The sequence below is a fragment of the Notolepis coatsorum genome (assembly GCF_963971535.1).
Source record: "Notolepis coatsorum genome assembly, chromosome: 1".
Classification (NCBI taxonomy): Eukaryota; Metazoa; Chordata; class Actinopteri; order Aulopiformes; family Paralepididae; genus Notolepis; species Notolepis coatsorum.
This window is the reverse complement of record NC_140165.1, coordinates 66,246,313-66,264,467: the sequence shown is the minus strand read 5'-3', so window position 1 is coordinate 66,264,467 and position 18,155 is coordinate 66,246,313. Positions and strand designations below refer to the sequence as shown.

The following is an 18,155-nucleotide window of genomic DNA, read 5'->3' as shown; positions in this document are numbered from 1 at the left end:
CTGTGTAGAAATAAAGACCTGTTTCTAATTCGTACATTTGTGTTGGATCCGTTTCATCTACGTGAGAGTGTTCATGATAATATATTTATGCCGTGTACTGGGTGGCCGAATATTAAGTACAAAGGTAGTGGTAGTAAGTATCATATCTAGTAATACAGTCAGGGAATTGTACCCCTCAGTTACAGTCGGTATATATGGAGACATAACCGTGTTTTGAAATCGTTAGCGGCAGAAATTGAAAGCACAAGAGTAAAAGGTGAATTTAGGATATAATCAGAGTGCAAACATTAAAAAATATCCATGAGAGAGAGAGAAATGTAGAGGAGGTAGGCTTGTAGGCAGGCATGAGTCAGGCCACCTAAAGGGAGCTAATGATTGGGAGATGCAGGTAGATTTACGGAGGAAAAACTTGTTCCACAAGATATAGTTGCCACTTGAGGTCAGACCTAGTGTTATGGTCCGCTAGTCACCATATAGTTTATTTTATAGAACTGACCGTGCCTTGGGAGGATTCAGTGGAGGAGGCTTATGAAAGGAAAAAGGTTAAGATATGCAGACTTGGCAGCAGAAACTGAACAGCGAGGATGGAAAGCGAGGATTTGTCTGGTAGAAGTAGGACACAGAGGGTTTATAGCACGATAGACTGTCAATATTGGAGAGCTGGGGATTCATGGGCAGAGTTTGCGAACGGCTGTAAATGAGATGTCGGAAAAAGCGTTGAAAGGAAGTCAGTGGAATTTGGTCGAGGAGAAATGATGTCAGCTGGAGGCAAGATTATTATTTTTCTTTTGTTTCAGTCATCAGGAATAGTACTCTTTTCGACATAGGATAAAACAGGGGCGATCAGCATGTGGGTATCATGGACGTTGAGAGCTAGTATGAAGGGGGGCGGTTCTGGGATACTGGAACTAACTGTTGAGCCTTCCCGAAGTGTCGTGGGCCTAACTTGACGAAAAAATCTGTGAAACATCAGTGAAACACCAGTGCCCACCTTATAACCCTGGTGATATGCTGCTCTCACTGTCTATCTATCTACACGGTGGGTTGTGGTGTCATTAGGGGTCATGTGGTAGGGTATGTAGCATCATTGTCATACCTGGAGCTCACATCAAAGGAAGTTGGGTCTGATGAAGTTGTAGTGTGTAGTTCCACAGTAGAAATATTTATAGGTATGTTAGACTTTCTTTTGGTGATGGGATTGGGTTTCTTCATTGAGCACTTATCCTTATCATTAAGTATCTTGTGTTTTATTATAAAATACTACTACTACTGCAACCACTACTACTACTATTAGTACTGCTGCTGCTACTACTACTACTATTACTACTACTGCTATTACTACTACTACTGCTACTATTACTACTACTACTACTGCTATTACTACTACTACTGCTAATACTACTACTGCTACTACTACTACTACTTCTGCTAATACTACTGCTATTACTACTACTACTACTACTGCTATTACTACTACTACTATTACTACTACTGCTATTACTACTACTGCTATTACTACTACATATATATTATATAATAATCCTGACCTGATGAGTGGTTTGAAGAGGATCAGGAGGGTCTTGATGAACATGGTCGGATGGACGATGTAAAGAGCTTTGATGTTCTTCTTGTACCTAAAACACAACGATTACAACCACGTCAAAACAATAACACTATGAATCACTGGACACAACACACCATGGTGTAGGTGTGTGTGTGTGTGTGTGTGTGTGTGTGTGTGTGTGTGCGTGCGTGTTGACATACTTTCTGTCAAACTCTCTGTATGCGTCTCTCAGCCAGCCGAGAGAAGGTTTGTTCTCGCTGGTCAGACCGTGGTGGAAGTAGATCAGCGTGTAGTCGCTCTCTACGTACTGGTCCAGAGTGGCCTTTAGGTACCTGGAGAAGTCATAATAATGATGTCATAATAATTATAATAATAATACTAGTAGTCATAATAATAATAATACTAGTAGTCATAATAATAATAATAGTAGTCATAATAATAATAATAGTATTAGTAGTCATAATAATAATAATACTAGTAGTCATAATAATAATAATAATAATAATAATAATAATAATAATAATAATAATAATAATAATACAAGTAGTCATAATAATAATACTAGTAGTTAGGGCTGGACGGTATGGTCTAAAATTTATATCACAGTATAATTTGAAGCATAGACGATAATGGTATATATCACGGTATATTGATAAAGCAAGTCTTCTCTCAGCCTCCTTAGCCAAATTTAAATGCCCAAACTAGTGATGCACGATATATCGGCCACCGATATAATATCGGCCGATATGGCCGTTTTTTTACACATCGGTATCGGTCCGATATCAAGATAGGGCCGATATATTAAAAAAAAAAAAAAAAACATTTTTAATATTTTTTTTTTTTTATATTTTTTTTCTTCTTTTTACATGTTTTGGCCTTAAATAGTTTCAAAATATCAGTCATTTCTGAAAATAAGTTACAAAAGTAAAAAAAATTATGCGTTTTGGAAAATAGCTCTTTATTTGATTATCATAAAAAAGTGTTTTCTATACAGAGATATCGACATCGGTAAATATCGGTATCGGCCAGAACAGCAATATTAATATCGGTTATCGGTATCGGCCACAATTTTCACATCGGTGCATCACTAGCCCAAACTATATGACAAGGTCCGTGAACAAGTGGAGAAAAACTCAGTACAATTAAACACTATGCAACGACCACTGCAAACGTTGAGTGAATCGTCAAGTAACGTTAACGTCATTGCTACTGCTGTGACATAGCTGCTGTAGTCTACCGGTCACAAGGTATGAATTAGGTATAGTCAAAATCCATACCGTAGCGCAAATTCATACCGTTTATACCGTATACCATTTATACCGTCCACCCCTACTAGTAGTCATAATAATAGTAATAATCACATCAGTAGTTTGTATCATAATAACAGTAATATTCACATCAGTAGTTTGTATCATAATAACAGTAATAATCACATCAGTAGTTTGTATCATAATAACAGTAATAATCACATCAGTAGTTTGTATCATAATAACAGTAATATTCACATCAGTAGTTTGTATCATAATAACAGTAATAAATCACATCAGTAGTTTGTATCATAATAACAGTAATAATCACATCAGTAGTTTGTATCATAATAACAGTAATAATCACATCAGTAGTTTGTATCATAATAACAGTAATAATCACATCAGTAGTTTGTATCATAATAACAGTAATAATCACATCAGTAGTTTGTATCATAATAACAGTAATATTCACATCAGTAGTTTGTGGTGGTCCAGCTCGTGGTGAGGAGGCATCCTGCAGGAGTTGAACACAATCACCTTCCGGCCGTAGTTATCATCTCCTACAGACACAGAGATAGAGACACACAGAGACACAGACACAGAGACAGAGACACACAGAGACACAGAGAGACACAGATACAGACACAGAGAGACACAGATACAGAGACACACAGAGACACAGAGAGACACAGACACAGAGACACACAGAGACACAGACAGAGAGACAGAGAGACACAGACACACAGACAGAGAGAGACAGAGACACACAGAGAGACATGATGGAATCAACTGCTCTTACACAAAGTGCCATGTCTGTGAACCGCCAGTAGATGGCAGAGTGGCTAACCATGAGTGAGTGAAATCCTGGGCCCTCATTTATCAACAATTCTTGTTGATAAAAGTGTTCCATCTTTGTTCTTAAGCACAGAATTTAGAATGTGTGTACGCACACTGTCGCTCACTGTCAGAGCGAGATTGATCACCGAGGTCTAACCAACAAATTGAACGTATACAGCATTTCCCGTTGTGAACCATCTTATTTGGAAACATGACACAGAATAATAGTATTTAGCGTTTTATTGTTTATTTAAAACAATATTTAATTGTATGATTATAGATATTTTTAGAGAATAAATAAATCCAATGAAGTTGCCAAGTTCACAGACAACTCCGGTGAGGAGGAGGGAGCGTGTAGACTATCTTCGGTGCGCCGGGAGCCAAGGATGTTGACTGACCCAGTCCTGCTACAGAACCAGCACATTGACAGAAATAAATGACAAGCTGACCCGACATTAACACTTTGGTCGCCAGGCTTATATTCTTAATATATCATCCTCCGCCAGCTCTATTTGTCTATGGAGAAGTTCCCCTTCTTTGCAGGGCTATAACTTTTTAAATTGTATTGCTAAATTGACATTACTATGGCCCATTCAACATAAAGTATCTATTGTTCAGGGTGTAGCAACGTTATACTTTTTCATTCACATATTCATACTAAAATACGGTCTAAAGTATAAGTATGTTTTTATCGTTTTCTGCAGCTTTCTCCAGAACGTGATTTATAGACCTAAATGCATTATATTGATGATTGTATACAGTTTGATAGCAATCTGCGCGATAAAAAAAATTCAAATGGACGTGCTTCTAGAAGTTACTACTGATCATCTGATGTTGACCGGATGGGGGGGGGGGGGTCGTTTATAATTCCGTGGCCAACGTTAGATGATTAATCTAGTGTGGGTGATATGATCATTATAGCAGTTAGTATCGAACACGTTAAAAAATAACACTGAATCTTACCGTAGCTTCCTCATAGCGTTGGGCGATGAGCAGAAATATTCTTATTATGGGATGTAGAAATATGCGATCCATTTCCAGGTTGTATAATAGTATATACGTCCAAATCATGTTGTTTATCGAGTTATTGGTAACGGATTGCTATCCGTTGTGTCTAGCTCGAGTCCTGGGACTATTAGCGAGTGATCGGACCGAATTGGAATGAGCACCAGCTTCCATTTCCTGTTTCCGCTCTGGGCGATCCGCCGATGGCTTCAGTGGATAACCCTGATCTGCATTTAAGTGATGTTTTAATTATAGATACCCCAGTAATAACATTACAATTGAATTAAATACAATTAGGCCTGAATGAGACTCCGGCCACCGGCACATTATCAGCCAAAATGCGCATCGCAGATTATCTGTACATTGACCGAGTGGAATCCCGTTCACATTACTGGATTTGTTTATTGATTGAGCTTTGAAAGCTACATGGGTACAGTCTATATATTGCTCCGATGATGTTGGGTAACCTGGCGTAAAATCCTCTCTTGGCCTCCTGTTATTGATTTATGGATATTGTATGTAGTTGGGGGGGTTGGGGAAATTAGACATCCAACACTGCGTTTTGCTCCACGCTCCAATGTGGGTCTCAAATTGCGGTACAAAATAAGGAGAATGTGTCTCGGGTAGCGAACTCTACTTAATATTATTATGTTCTCACTCTGCAAATAGACATCTCTGAAAACATCTGAGCGCACACCGCAAGAAGTATTCCTATAATAACGCTATGAACCAGGCTGAATTCATTCGGAAATACCTATTCCAAATGCTATTTAGGGTTTGACAATAATTACACTAATGTCGCTATTTTACAATGAACTATAGTGAATTAGGGGCCGTACAAAACACGTCATTGTTGAAACTAATGCATGAAACGAATGAAAGCATATGCCGTCCGTCTGCAGCAGTGGAGGTTTCTCTATGACAACACGTGAAACACAAATTCACTCATAATTCATAATTATTATTAATTTACATATACCTATATATATATTTTTTTCTTTTTAATTATTATTATTATTTTTTTTATTATATATGCAAATGAAGGATCGATTAGATCACAAAATACTGCTGTTTGTTGCATTGCTGGATTTGCAACGGCAGAGGAGGTCATTGAACGTTTCATCAGAAAAGAGCGAAGGATGGATTTCATTTACAAGGAGTGACAGGGACTCTATTTCCTCCTAAGAAGTAACGTTGTCAATGGTGAGTGAAATTCATTTTTTTTAATATTTAGTAGCTGTGTGGGGCGGGTCTGTGTTGATTATGATTATACAGCCTTGTTGTGAAGGGCCAGATTAAAGCTGAGAATCTACATTTATTGTTTTATATACATTGTATATTATTTATATATACACGGTATATCCCTTTAAGCCGGCGTTCGAATCATAGTAATATTCGCTCTCCTTATTGGATAACGCCCTCGGCGCAACATGCCCGGAGACAGCGTATTGATTCGAGACGAGAACTGAGGTTTGGGACTAGATAACCACTTAAGTATATATGCTGCGGCAGGTGCGAACAGTAGTTGTTCATCAAGTTCATCCCGATTCAACGTGTAGTGAAGTGAGCAGCAGTGCGTCTAACAGAGCGTTGAGAACCACGTGCGAATTGAATAGTAAAGTGTCAGATTAATGCAGTAACGTCAAGTTCGACTTAGTTTAATGTGAAGTAAATAGTCGTTAATTTATTGTGTATCGTGCCAACCACAGTTCGTTCGTGTGTAGCATTACCCAGCAGTTCGTCCGTTGTTAGCTAGTGGACCTTAGCCAGTGCGCGTGGACTAAATACATTGGTACCAGCACACGAGGAGGCCTAGTCGGAGAACCTGCTGGACATGTGCACAGGAGAACCGGCGGCGGCGATTGCAGAACCATTACTGGTTGGATTATATTGATTGTGGAACGTATTACCCGGAGAAGAGCATCGTTAATCTCCACTGTCGTTTGGGATTTAACCTCGTGAGGATCTACATTCGGGCTGGCCTCATGGACCGAGGCTAGCTGGCTATCATTGTTTGCTAACGAGCATTTGGATTACAATTGCTTTTGTTGCTGAGCGTTGGATTACAAGGACTGGCTTCTGTACGTGAATCCCCTTCTTCTTCAATTGATCAGACTGAGTATCCGAACATTCCTCTCTCCTCCAGACCGTACAACTCTGGGAGGAACCCATTGTCTCCAGGCGGTACCAGCGTTGCCCTCTATAATTGCTATTATACGCCAGGCGGCGTTAGCCTAGTACCCATCGTAGGAATCATTCTATTCCCAGTGACTTATGCTACTGACTGACTTTATGCCTATTCTTCGCCATACAAGCGCGACCCTAATTCTCATTCTGTAACCTAATGTTGCATAATAATAAATACCCTCAAATACTATTTCTTTGTCAATGCCGTGTTATTATGAGTGTCCACCATATATTCGATGTACTGTCTGGCCAGTAATTAAAGTACATACCTAGCAGTGGTTTAATCTATCACAATCTTTAATACAGTCAGGGTTTTGTAACCCCTCAGTTACAATTGGTCCTTCGAGCCGGAGGGTATCAGTAATCTTTAATATCATATTAATATTGATATGGCCAGCGGTGGACACACTCCAGACGGCTCCCCCAAATTAGAGCGCCCGCGGCGCAAACGTCAGCCACCTCCATACCTGGAGGACTACGCTTTCGTTTTACCCCCTAGCTTATCTAAAAAGACGTTAAATATGGATAAAACGGATAGTTTAAGCATGCCCAATCCTATCGACTTGTCGGCCCTACAAGTAGAGACCCCAGTGGGTTCAAACGAAACTGACTTAGCTCACGGGGGGGACCAAGCGGGACATGACGTGACTATACCCCAAGACAGCGCCACCGGGATAGACCCCGGAGCGCTCCAGGATAAAGAAAGCGCCACAGGGATAGACCCCGGAACGCAACCAACCCAAGAGCACGCACCCGAGACAGACCTCGGCGCGCAACCAAGAGAAGAGTACCGCGCTCAAGAGATGGACCTCGAGGCGCGGCAAGAGAACAGGTCTCCACCAAGCCCTGTCAGCGCCCGATCACACCCATCGGTGTCATTCCCCAGCGAGGCTGACCAGAGACTGGCGCAAGCCTTAATCGCCACGCTGACAGCCTCAACCGAACGAGAACGACTCCAAGCACAAGCACTTAGTGAGCGCGAACACTCTGCAGCGGAACGAGAGCGCCTCCACGCTCAACTCCAAGCACAAGCACTTAGTGAGCGCGAACACTCTGCAGCGGAACGAGAGCGCCTCCAGGCGCAACAACAGAGTGAGCACGAACGCATCAGACTGGAGGAGAGGCGCCTCCAGACGGAAGAGAACATCCAGCGAGAACACGCCAATGCACAGCGCGAAGCGGAGCGCGACTGGCTGCAGGCGCAGATGATAGAACAATTGATCGCCAGGGCGACCCCCCCCCCTCTCCACACGGAGCTCCCGGAGATCATCACGGCACGGTCTAGGGCACCTTCCCCTGCCCGACAAATCTACACGGGACCCGGCCAACAGGAAGAACCTGCCTACGTCGCCGAGCCCCCTCCTTGACCGGTCTATACGGGACCCAGCCAACGGGAAGAACCGGCCTACGTCGCCGAGAGACTAACTAGAAGACTCCAAGACCTAACGGAGGAAGAGGAGGGACATCAAGCCCACCAGCACGAACCTACTTTGGACCAGGAGGCCCAGTACAGCCCCGACCTCAGCCCCGAGTCACTGCGCTACAAACCCCCGACCCAACACAAGGGTGAGTTTGATGTACAGTCAGCACCGAGGAACAGCACCTGGGGGCCCGGCCTCTGGTACCCACCCAGTACTAACCCACGACCACCCGTACGGGGAGACTCGCCCAGGAGGCCTCTCCCCCTACGCTCATCGGTGTCCCAGCCATCCATGGCGTCTTACCTTGGAACACCGACTTTCCCAGACTTTACGCGCGAGGACAGAGCACAGTACACAGAATTACGCATGTGTTTAGAGACTATAATGTCCGATGTCCACGACGAGTCCTATAAATACGCCATCCTCCTCAAGCATCTCAAGGTGCCCAGAGCGCATAACATAGCGCTGGCATATTCTAACTCAAGAACCCCCTACTCAGACGCTCTGGTGGCCCTCAACGCGCGCTATGGACGCATATGGGATTACGTGATCCAAGAAATACGAGATATCGACCGCCTCCCCCCAGCCAAAGACAATAGAGCACTAGATGACCTCTCTATCAAGGTACAATCCCTCGTGGGGATGCTGGGGTCCCAAAAGGAGAAGGGGAGATATGAACTGTATGCAAATTCTAACGTGGAGCGGATACTGGAGAAGCTCCCTCCAGCCCGTCAAGAGCGTTTTCGGCGGCAGAAAGACCACCGTGACCCCAACGGCCCAGAACCATCCCTCCTAGACCTGGCTGATTTCCTAGCCAGGGAGGTCAGCAGTCTACGATTGGACACATTCGTGTGGAGTGGCTCTAGCCCTAGAGATGGACCGCGGAGGTTCAATGATAACCGCCGGTCAGTGACAGTTATGCACCAGGCCGAGTCAGTGCCGCAGCACAAGAACCACAACACCCCCCACGTGAAGGGAAAGTGGAAGATTGCCTGCCAGTACTGCGAAAATTAACATTGGCTGTCTCAATGTGACACCTTCAAGAAGCTGACTGCTGACGAAGTGAGTCAGTGGATCAAAGCGAACCGCCGCTGCTTCCGCTGCGCGCGCAGCCATATGGCAGCTGAGTGCCGCTTGAAGAAGAGATGCAGCAAGTGCGACGGCGCCCACCTGGAGGTCCTACACGACAGCAACAAGAGGAGACCCGTACCACAAAGCAGCTCGAGTAAATGTCATGTATATAGACCCTGCGAAGAGCGGGAGCTCCCGAGTGCTCTTGAAGGTGGTCCGAGTGCTCCTAAGCTACGAGGACAAGGTCATGGACACTTACGCCGTCCTAGATGATGGGTCGGAAAAGACTCTCCTCCTCGCTTCCGCCGCAGCCCAGTTGGGCCTGCGGGGTACCGAAGAAACAATGACAATCCGTACCATTAGAAGAGACCTAAAGACCATAAAGGGTGAAAACGTCTCCTTCACAATAGCAGCGGTCGAGCAGCCCAAGAAGCGGTATAGCATCACTAACGCCTTCACAAGCCACGACATAGGTCTGTCACGGTATACCTACCCCATCACACAGCTGACGGAGAAATACGTGCACCTACGTCAACTACCTATACCGCCCATCGACGGCGCCACCCCGACCCTGCTCATAGGATCCGACCACGCACACCTAATCGTCCCAACGGACCAGGTCCACATCGGGCCCAGAGGCTGTCCAGCAGCGGTCAAGACCCGCCTGGGTTGGACACTACAAGGCCCCCTCTCCGGGTCTTCCACCGACCGACAGCCACTCGCTGCCTCTACACGAGGATAAACGAAGACGACACCACCCTCTTGCAGCACGTCGAGAGACTATGGACATTAGACTCGATGCCCTTTAAGAACGAAAAGAAACTAGTTCGTTCAAAGGAAGACACGTATGACATAGCTCTCCTCGAGCAGAAGACAAAGAGGGTCGAGGTCGACGGAGTGATGAGATACGCAACTCCACTCTTGAGGCGAGAGGGGATGCCCACCCTCCACGCCTCAAAAGAAGCGACAGAACGCTATCTACTGAACACCGAGCGGCGTCTAGCAAAGGACCCCACTCAAGCCACTGTGTACCGCGCTGAGATCGACAAACTGATCACAGCGGGACATAAAGAAAATTGACAATGAAGAGGCAGACCAGACGACTGAATCCTGGTACGTGCCCCACCACAAGGTCCACCACAACGGCAAGAACCGCATTGTATTCAACTGCAGCTACCAGATCGGACTACAGAACCTGAATAAATTGCTCTTGCCCGGCCCGACACTCGGCCCCTCCCTCCTCGGCGTTCTACTACGTTTCCGCCAAGACAAGGTGGCCATCAGCGGCGACATCAAAGGGATGTTCCTGCAGGTGCGACTGGTGGAGGAGGACAAGCCCCTGCTGCGGTTCCTATGGAGAGAGAGGATCAACGATGAGCAATCCTCCATCTATCAATGGGAGGTCCTCCCCTTCGGCACCACATGCAGCCCATGCTGTGCTACGTTTGCACTACAAAAACACGTGACAGAAGACCCTGAAGCTGACGAGGAGGTCAGACAAAGCGTAGAGAGGAGTTTCTACGTGGACAACTGTCTACAAAGCGTCTCGACGCCAGAAGAAGCCGAAGCCCTCCTGCTTAAGCGCCGTGCCTCCCTGATCAAAGGCGGCTTCGATCTTAGGCAGTGGGCCAGCAGTGACCCTCAAGTACTTCGCAGCCTCTCCCCAGAGACAAAGGCAGCAAGCAGCGAGACCTGGATGGCGACCACCCCAGGTGAAGCACAGGAAATGACATTGGGCCTCGTCTGGCGCTTGAAAACAGACTCGCTCCATTACAAGCACACACCCCTGACCCAGGAGCAGGGAAGGTCGACCCCTCTACCGACCACTAGACGGAGCGTATACAGAACACTCGCAAGCCAATACGACCCGCTGGGGTGTATCCTACCTTACGCCACTCGGGCGAAGATGCTCGTGCGAGAACTGTGGGACAAGGAACAGGGCTGGGACGATCCCATACCCGACCACCTAGCTTCCACCTGGAGAGAGTGGGAGAGAGAACTCAGCTCGCTCCAAAATGTGAACATTCGCCGGAGCTACTTCCCACCCACAGTGCGGCTGGAGACGTGTCAGATGGACCTGCAAGTCTTCAGTGACGCCTCGGAAGTAGCCTACGGTTCTGTGGCTTACTTGCGAGCCCGAGAGGAGGGAGGAGAAGTACACACAGCTTTCGTCCTGGCTCGCTCAAGAATAGCCCCCCGCAAGCAACAATCGATCCCGCGTCTAGAGCTCTGCGCAGCTCTGGTAGGCGCGCAACTCGCCACGCTGATACAACGTGAACTCACCATAACGGTGCAAAAGACAATCTTGTGGTCAGACTCCATGACTGTACTCACATGGATCCAGTCCGATTCTTGTAGATACAAGGTCTTTGTGGGAGTCAGAGTCACAGAGATTCAAGACCTGGTAGGATCAGCGTGCTGGAGGTACGTTGACACCAAACAGAACCCAGCCGACGTCATCACACGGGGGATGCCCCTAGATGACTTCACACGGCCCAATATTTACAGTGACGGTCCTGAGTTCCTCAAGCTCCCGGAGGAGGAGTGGCCTACCCCCACACCACGGGAGGCTAGTCAAGAGGAGGCAGAGATCAAGAAATCTATGTTCTGTGGGCTGACGCACGTCCCAGCCCCCACTGACCCTAACATAGACGACTGCTTAACCTTTGAGAGTGCGCAGATAAAGACATTCTTGTGGCACCACCCTGAGGTTCTCCCCACTACAGACATTAACGCATCGAACTACGCAGAAGCAGAACTCCTTCTGCTACAGCAAGCCCAAAGAGACTCCTTCCCAGATGAGCTAGACTGCCTGCAGGGAACAAAGCCAATCCCTTCAGACAGCAGACTGCTCCCCTTGGCCCCCGAGCTCGACACCCATAACCTCATCAGGGTGGGTGGTCGTCTGCGACGGGCCCCGGACCTAACGGATGACGTCAAGTATCCTATCGTCCTCAACAGTCGACACAAGGTCACCGAGCTTATCATAAAGAAGTACGATGAGGATGTGCACCACGCTGGGGCAGAGAGAGTCTTCGCTGAGATTCGACGCCATTACTGGATACTGCAAGGAAGAGAAGCAGTACGTCGCTTCCAACGGACTTGTCTAGACTGTCGCAAGTGGCGAGCACAGCCCAGCATACCTATGATGGCCGACCTGCCTCCCTGCCGCCTCCGACTCGGTGAGAAGGCCTTTCACTCCACAGGGGTGGACTGCTTCGGCCCGCTCTACGTCAAGAAAGGAAGAGGGACAGAGAAGAGGTGGGGCATTGTATACAAGTGCATGACCACCCGAGCAGTGCATATAGAACTCCTTCAGACCATGAGTACGGATTCATTCCTCATGTCCCTCCGGAGATTTACAGCAAGAAAAGGAAAACCGTCTGCATTGTTGTCTGATCAAGGGACAAACTTCAAAGGCGGAGAAAGAGAACTGAGAGAGAGCTTCCAGGCCATGGGCCCAGAACTTAAGACCCGCCTCGCTCCCTCTCAGATCGAATTCCAGTTCAACCCCCCGAACGCCCCTCATTTCGGGGGAACCTGGGAAAGAGAAGTCCGTTCCATAAAGACAGCTCTGTACGCCGTGCTTGGGGCCCAGACCGTGGCGGAAGAAGTCCTCATGACAGTCCTCACGGAGATCGAGGGCGTATTGAACTCAAAGCCCCTCGGGTACGTCTCAAGTGATGTAGCAGACGTCGACCCAGTCACCCCAAACACTCTCTTGATGGGGCGGCTGGACCCTGCCCTCCCACAGGCGGTGTACAGACCTGAAGAAGCGAACGGCCGAAGAATGTGGAGATACAGTCAAGTATTGGCTGACCAGTTTTGGAACAGTTTCCTCCTCCACTACCTACCGTCCCTCCAAGCCCGTCAGAAGTGGGTAAAGGACAGGGACAACTTAAAAGTGGGCACAGTCGTTATGATCATAGACCAGTCACTACCCCGAGCTATGTGGCCGGCTGGCCGCGTAAGCAAAGTGATCACTGGTGCCGACGGGAAGGTCAGAGCGGCAGAAGTTATTGTCCAAGGGCGGACCTACACCCGACCCGTGGCGAGGCTGATAGAGTTGCCGGAGATCCCTGACTCCCCTGATGACGATCATGACCCACTGACTTTGTAGATTGCCCTACTCCTCACAACAGATACTGAGCAGTTGACTGGACTATTAATCTGTCTCCCTTAACTAATTAGGTGCGGACTAATTAGGAGGCGGCTGTTGTGAAGGGCCAGATTAAAGCTGAGAATCTACATTTATTGTTTTATATACATTGTATATTATTTATATATACACGGTATATCCCTTTAAGCCGGCGTTCGAATCATAGTAATATTCGCAACATGCCCGGAGACAGCGTATTGATTCGAGACGAGAACTGAGGTTTGGGACTAGATAACCACTTAAGTATATATGCTGCGGCAGGTGCGAACAGTAGTTGTTCATCAAGTTCATCCCGATTCAACGTGTAGTGAAGTGAGCAGCAGTGCGTCTAACAGAGCGTTGAGAACCACATGCGAATTGAATAGTAAAGTGTCAGATTAATGCAGTAACTAAGTTCGACTTAGTTTAATGTGAAGTAAATAGTCGTTAATTTATTGTGTATCGTGCCAACCACAGTTCGTTCCTGTGTAGCATTACCCAGCAGTTCGTCCGTTGTTAGCTAAATACATTGGTACCAGCACACGAGGAGGCCTAGTCGGAGAACCTGCTGGACATGTGCACAGGAGAACCGGCGGCGGCGATTGCAGAACCATTACTGGTTGGATTATATTGATTGTGGAACGTATTACCCGGAGAAGAGCATCGTTAATCTCCACTGTCGTTTGGGATTTAACCTCGTGAGGATCTACATTCGGGCTGGCCTCATGGACCGAGGCTAGCTGGCTATCATCGTTTGCTATCGAGCATTTGGATTACAGTTATTGCTTTTGTTGCCGAGCGTTGGATTACAAGGACTGGCTTCTGTACGTGAATCCCCTTCTTCTTCAATTGATCAGACTGAGTATCCGAACATTCCTCTCTCCTCCAGACCTTACAACTCTGGGAGGAACCCATCGTCTCCAGGCGGTACCAGCGTTGCCCTCTATAATTGCTATTATACGCCAGGCGGAGTTAGCCTAGTACCCATCGTAGGAATCATTCTATTCCCAGTGATTTATGCTACTGACTGACTTTATGCCTATTCTTCGCCATACAAGCGCGACCCTAATTCTCATTCTGTAACCTAATGTTGCATAATAATAAATACCCTCAAATACTATTTCTTTGTCAATGCCGTGTTATTATGAGTGTCCACCATATATTCGATGTACTGTCTGGCCAGTAATTAAAGTACATACCTAGCAGTGGTTTAATCTATCACAATCTTTAATACAGTCAGGGTTTTGTAACCCCTCAGTTACAAGCCTGGTCCTACAGTACACTATACAGCCTGGTCCTGCAGTACACTATACAGCTTGGTCCTACAGTACACTATACAGCCTGGTCCTACAGTACACTATACAGCCTGGTCCTACAGTACACTATACAGCCTGGTCCTGCAGTACACTATACAGCCTGGTCCTGCAGTACACTATACAGCCCGATCCTACAGTACACTCTACACTACAGCCTGGTCCTGCAGTACACTCTACAGCCTGGTCCTACAGTACACTATACAGCCTGGTCCTACAGTACACTATACAGCCTGGTCCTACAGTACACTATACAGCCTGGTCCTACAGCACTCTCTACAGCCTGGTCCTACAGTACACTATACAGCCTGGTCCTACAGTACACTATACAGCCTGGTACTGCAGTACACTATACAGCCTGGTCCTACAGTACACTATACAGCCTGGTCCTGCAGTACACTATACAGCCCGGTCCTACAGTACACTCTACACTACAGCCTGGTCCTGCAGTACACTCTACAGCCTGGTCCTACAGTACACTATACAGCCTGGTCCTACAGTACACTATACAGCCTGGTCCTACAGCACTCTACTAATCTCCCTCTCCCTCTCCTCCCCTCTCCTCTCCTCTCCTCTCCTCTCCTCTCCTCTCCTCTCCTCTCCTCTCCTCTCCTCTCCTCTCCTCTCCTCTCCTCTCCTCTCCTCTCCTCCTCTCCTCTCCTCCTCTCCTCTCCTCTCCTCAATCAGAGTTTCCAACGCTATAGGTCTATATGACAGGCGTTGTACTCTTAAACAGTAATGTATATTTGTAGAACTGGTATGTCATAAATGTCTGGATGTAGCAGTACTGTCTATATCTCTGTATGTCATATATAGATGTAGCAGTACTGTCTATCTGTATGTCATGTTATGATATGATGAATTGAAAATGGGGGACCCTGATGTAAACAAGACGAAAGTCTTTCTCTGGTCTGCATCCCCTTAACAATTGTGTGTATTGAGCCGTACTGTATTGTACCCATTCTGCAATCTGTTAAATAAAGTTTTTATTCATTCATTCATTCATGGAATGGGGGTGTTGCAGCGTTGGGGATGTTTAAAAAATATAATTTAATATATAATATAATATAATAATTTGTGCTTCACCTAAAAAAAAATTCAGCAGCCTCCACTGGTCTGCAGTATCCAATATTCTACCGCCGGGGGCCAGGTACGCATGCCCTGAGATGTGCGTAAATATACGCACAAAGTCAAGTTCACGTTCAAATTGATAAGTCACACACTTTGCTTAGAAATGATCGTACGCACGGGTTACGCACATATCTGTGCATACGCAACGTTGATAAATGAGGGCCCTGGTTCTCTGAGGTGCTTTGCGTCTTAAAAGAGCAACAAACCAAGAATGAATCCATTGAGAGACTGCCATCTAATGGTTCATTAAATGCTACTATTAGTCTTGCAATAGATTTACTTGTGGTGTTAAGTTGATCTTAAAATAAATCTATTTCTACCCAATCACCAATAAGAACCAGTATAATGAAGGTTTGCAATTGGTTGACTGACCTGCCACTTCAACTATCTGGTGCCTGGCGATGTCATAGTAGGGGTGGTCCCAGGGGAGGTGAGGAGAGCCCGCCCCTAAACGCTGCGATAGGTCAGTCTCTGAAAGAAAGGAAGAGAGAAAGATGGATGGATAGATTTGCAGCAGTAACTATTATAAAGATTTTGGGATCAAATATATATAATATGACAATGTTGTATTACAAAAAAAGAGAGACCGATATAGGGCAGAGCCCAGTGCCAGCATAGGGAGGTGTAGTGGTTACGTCATTGCTGTTTCCCACGCGGCCCACCCTCCTTGAAATTGACATGTATTTCCAATGGACCCATTTCTTAATCGTCTCGTTTAAAACAAATAAAGCATGAACATTGGCATGGTGTACCTTTCTGTGTGTATTCATCCACATTCTATAGCTCAACATGAAAAAATTCGCAATTAATCGTAAAAGTTGCAAAATAACAACGTTTATGTTATTTCGTTCACTGAGGATGAACTACACTCACTTTGGCGCTGCTGACTGACGTCACCACAGCGTAGACTCCTGGCTGTATTAGGCGACAGCAGTGAACGACAGGCGTTCGACTGGTAAGTGTAGTTATTTTTCTAATTTAGAGAAATCATCTAAACTGAGATATTATTAATAAAGTACAAATGTATTGATTCCTCTAACCAGCTCGTCATTTCTTTATTCCAACACCACACAGGTATTTGTTTTATCCCCAAAAATACAACTACATATTAGTATTTCAAACTTGAATCGTGATTAATCACAGCCTATTAGTGTGATTAACTTGATTAAATGTTTGTATCCATTCACAGCACTAATATATATATATATATATATATATACTAACCTGACTTACAGTATAATATACTAACCTGACTTGCTGACTGTAGTATATATATATATTAAGGCTGTCAAAGTTAATGCGGTATTATCGCCCGATTCTATTAACGCCACTATTTTGTTTAACTCACGATTAACTTTTAAGACATTTTATTATTTTTTTTAACTAGACTTCACTCAGGTGTATTATTGATGCTCTCATTGATAGTATGTTTGTTTCTGAAGTGTGTGTGTGTGTGTGTGTGTGTGTGTGTGTGTGTGTGTGTGTGTGTGTGTGTGAGAGAGAGAGATATAGAGAGAGAGAGGGGGGTGAGAGAGAGATGAGGAAGGGGCAAGAGAGAAAGAGAGCTGGGAGAGTGTGTGTGAGAAAGAGAGGGGGGGTGATTACTCAGCCCTTGTGTGGGTGAATGTAACAACGTTTTCTTTCCCCTATTATTTCATGCACACTTTATTCATTGTTTAAAATTATTATTTTCTTTTAAGTTATTTTGTGCATCACTGTGAATTTGATGCAAATTTGCAATGCATAAGGGTCATCCTTTTGTGTTAAATGGCTGCATAAAGCAAGCATTTGTTGACTTGCATGTTGATAAGAGTATTAAAACTTGGAACTTGAAAAGGATCCGTTTTAAGGTAGAAAAAAAATGCGATTAATTTGCGATTAATTGCAAGTTAACTATGGACAATCATGCGATTAATCGAGTTAAATATTTTAATCGATTGATTCAAAAAGTTTGGAGCACCAGCAGAAATTTAGGAGCACCCACCAAAATGTAAGGAGCACCAACAATATATGTAACATTCTTTTTTTATTGATAGAAAACGACATTATAACAGTACTGTAATGCAGTAAAACAGTGAAAGTAGCCTTACACTATAGTATAATGTAGACCTAGTAGTGTAGCCTAATGTAGACCTAGTAGTGTAGCCTATAGTGTAGACTAGGCATGTGCCGGTAGCCTGAATACTTTAGACAACAAATGTTTGTTTCCGCGTCTCTGATTGGCCAGGTCGCGTGAAT

The 18,155-nt window shown here is 45.5% G+C and overlaps 1 protein-coding gene across 2 annotated transcripts in view; it reads right to left on the bottom strand.

Moving 5' to 3' along the window:
• Nucleotides 1-18,155, bottom strand: part of arhgap1 (Rho GTPase activating protein 1) — a 51,918-nt gene that overhangs the window by 22,865 nt on the left and 10,898 nt on the right. For both annotated transcript variants that reach the window (XM_084334478.1, XM_084334477.1), the window contains exons 3-6: nt 16,290-16,388; nt 3,287-3,374; nt 1,765-1,896; nt 1,548-1,634 (exon numbers count right to left, since the gene is read on the bottom strand). In XM_084334478.1, the coding sequence (XP_084190604.1) occupies nt 1,548-1,634; nt 1,765-1,896; nt 3,287-3,374; nt 16,290-16,388 (406 nt within the window). The remainder of the gene's footprint in view (nt 1-1,547; nt 1,635-1,764; nt 1,897-3,286; nt 3,375-16,289; nt 16,389-18,155) is intronic.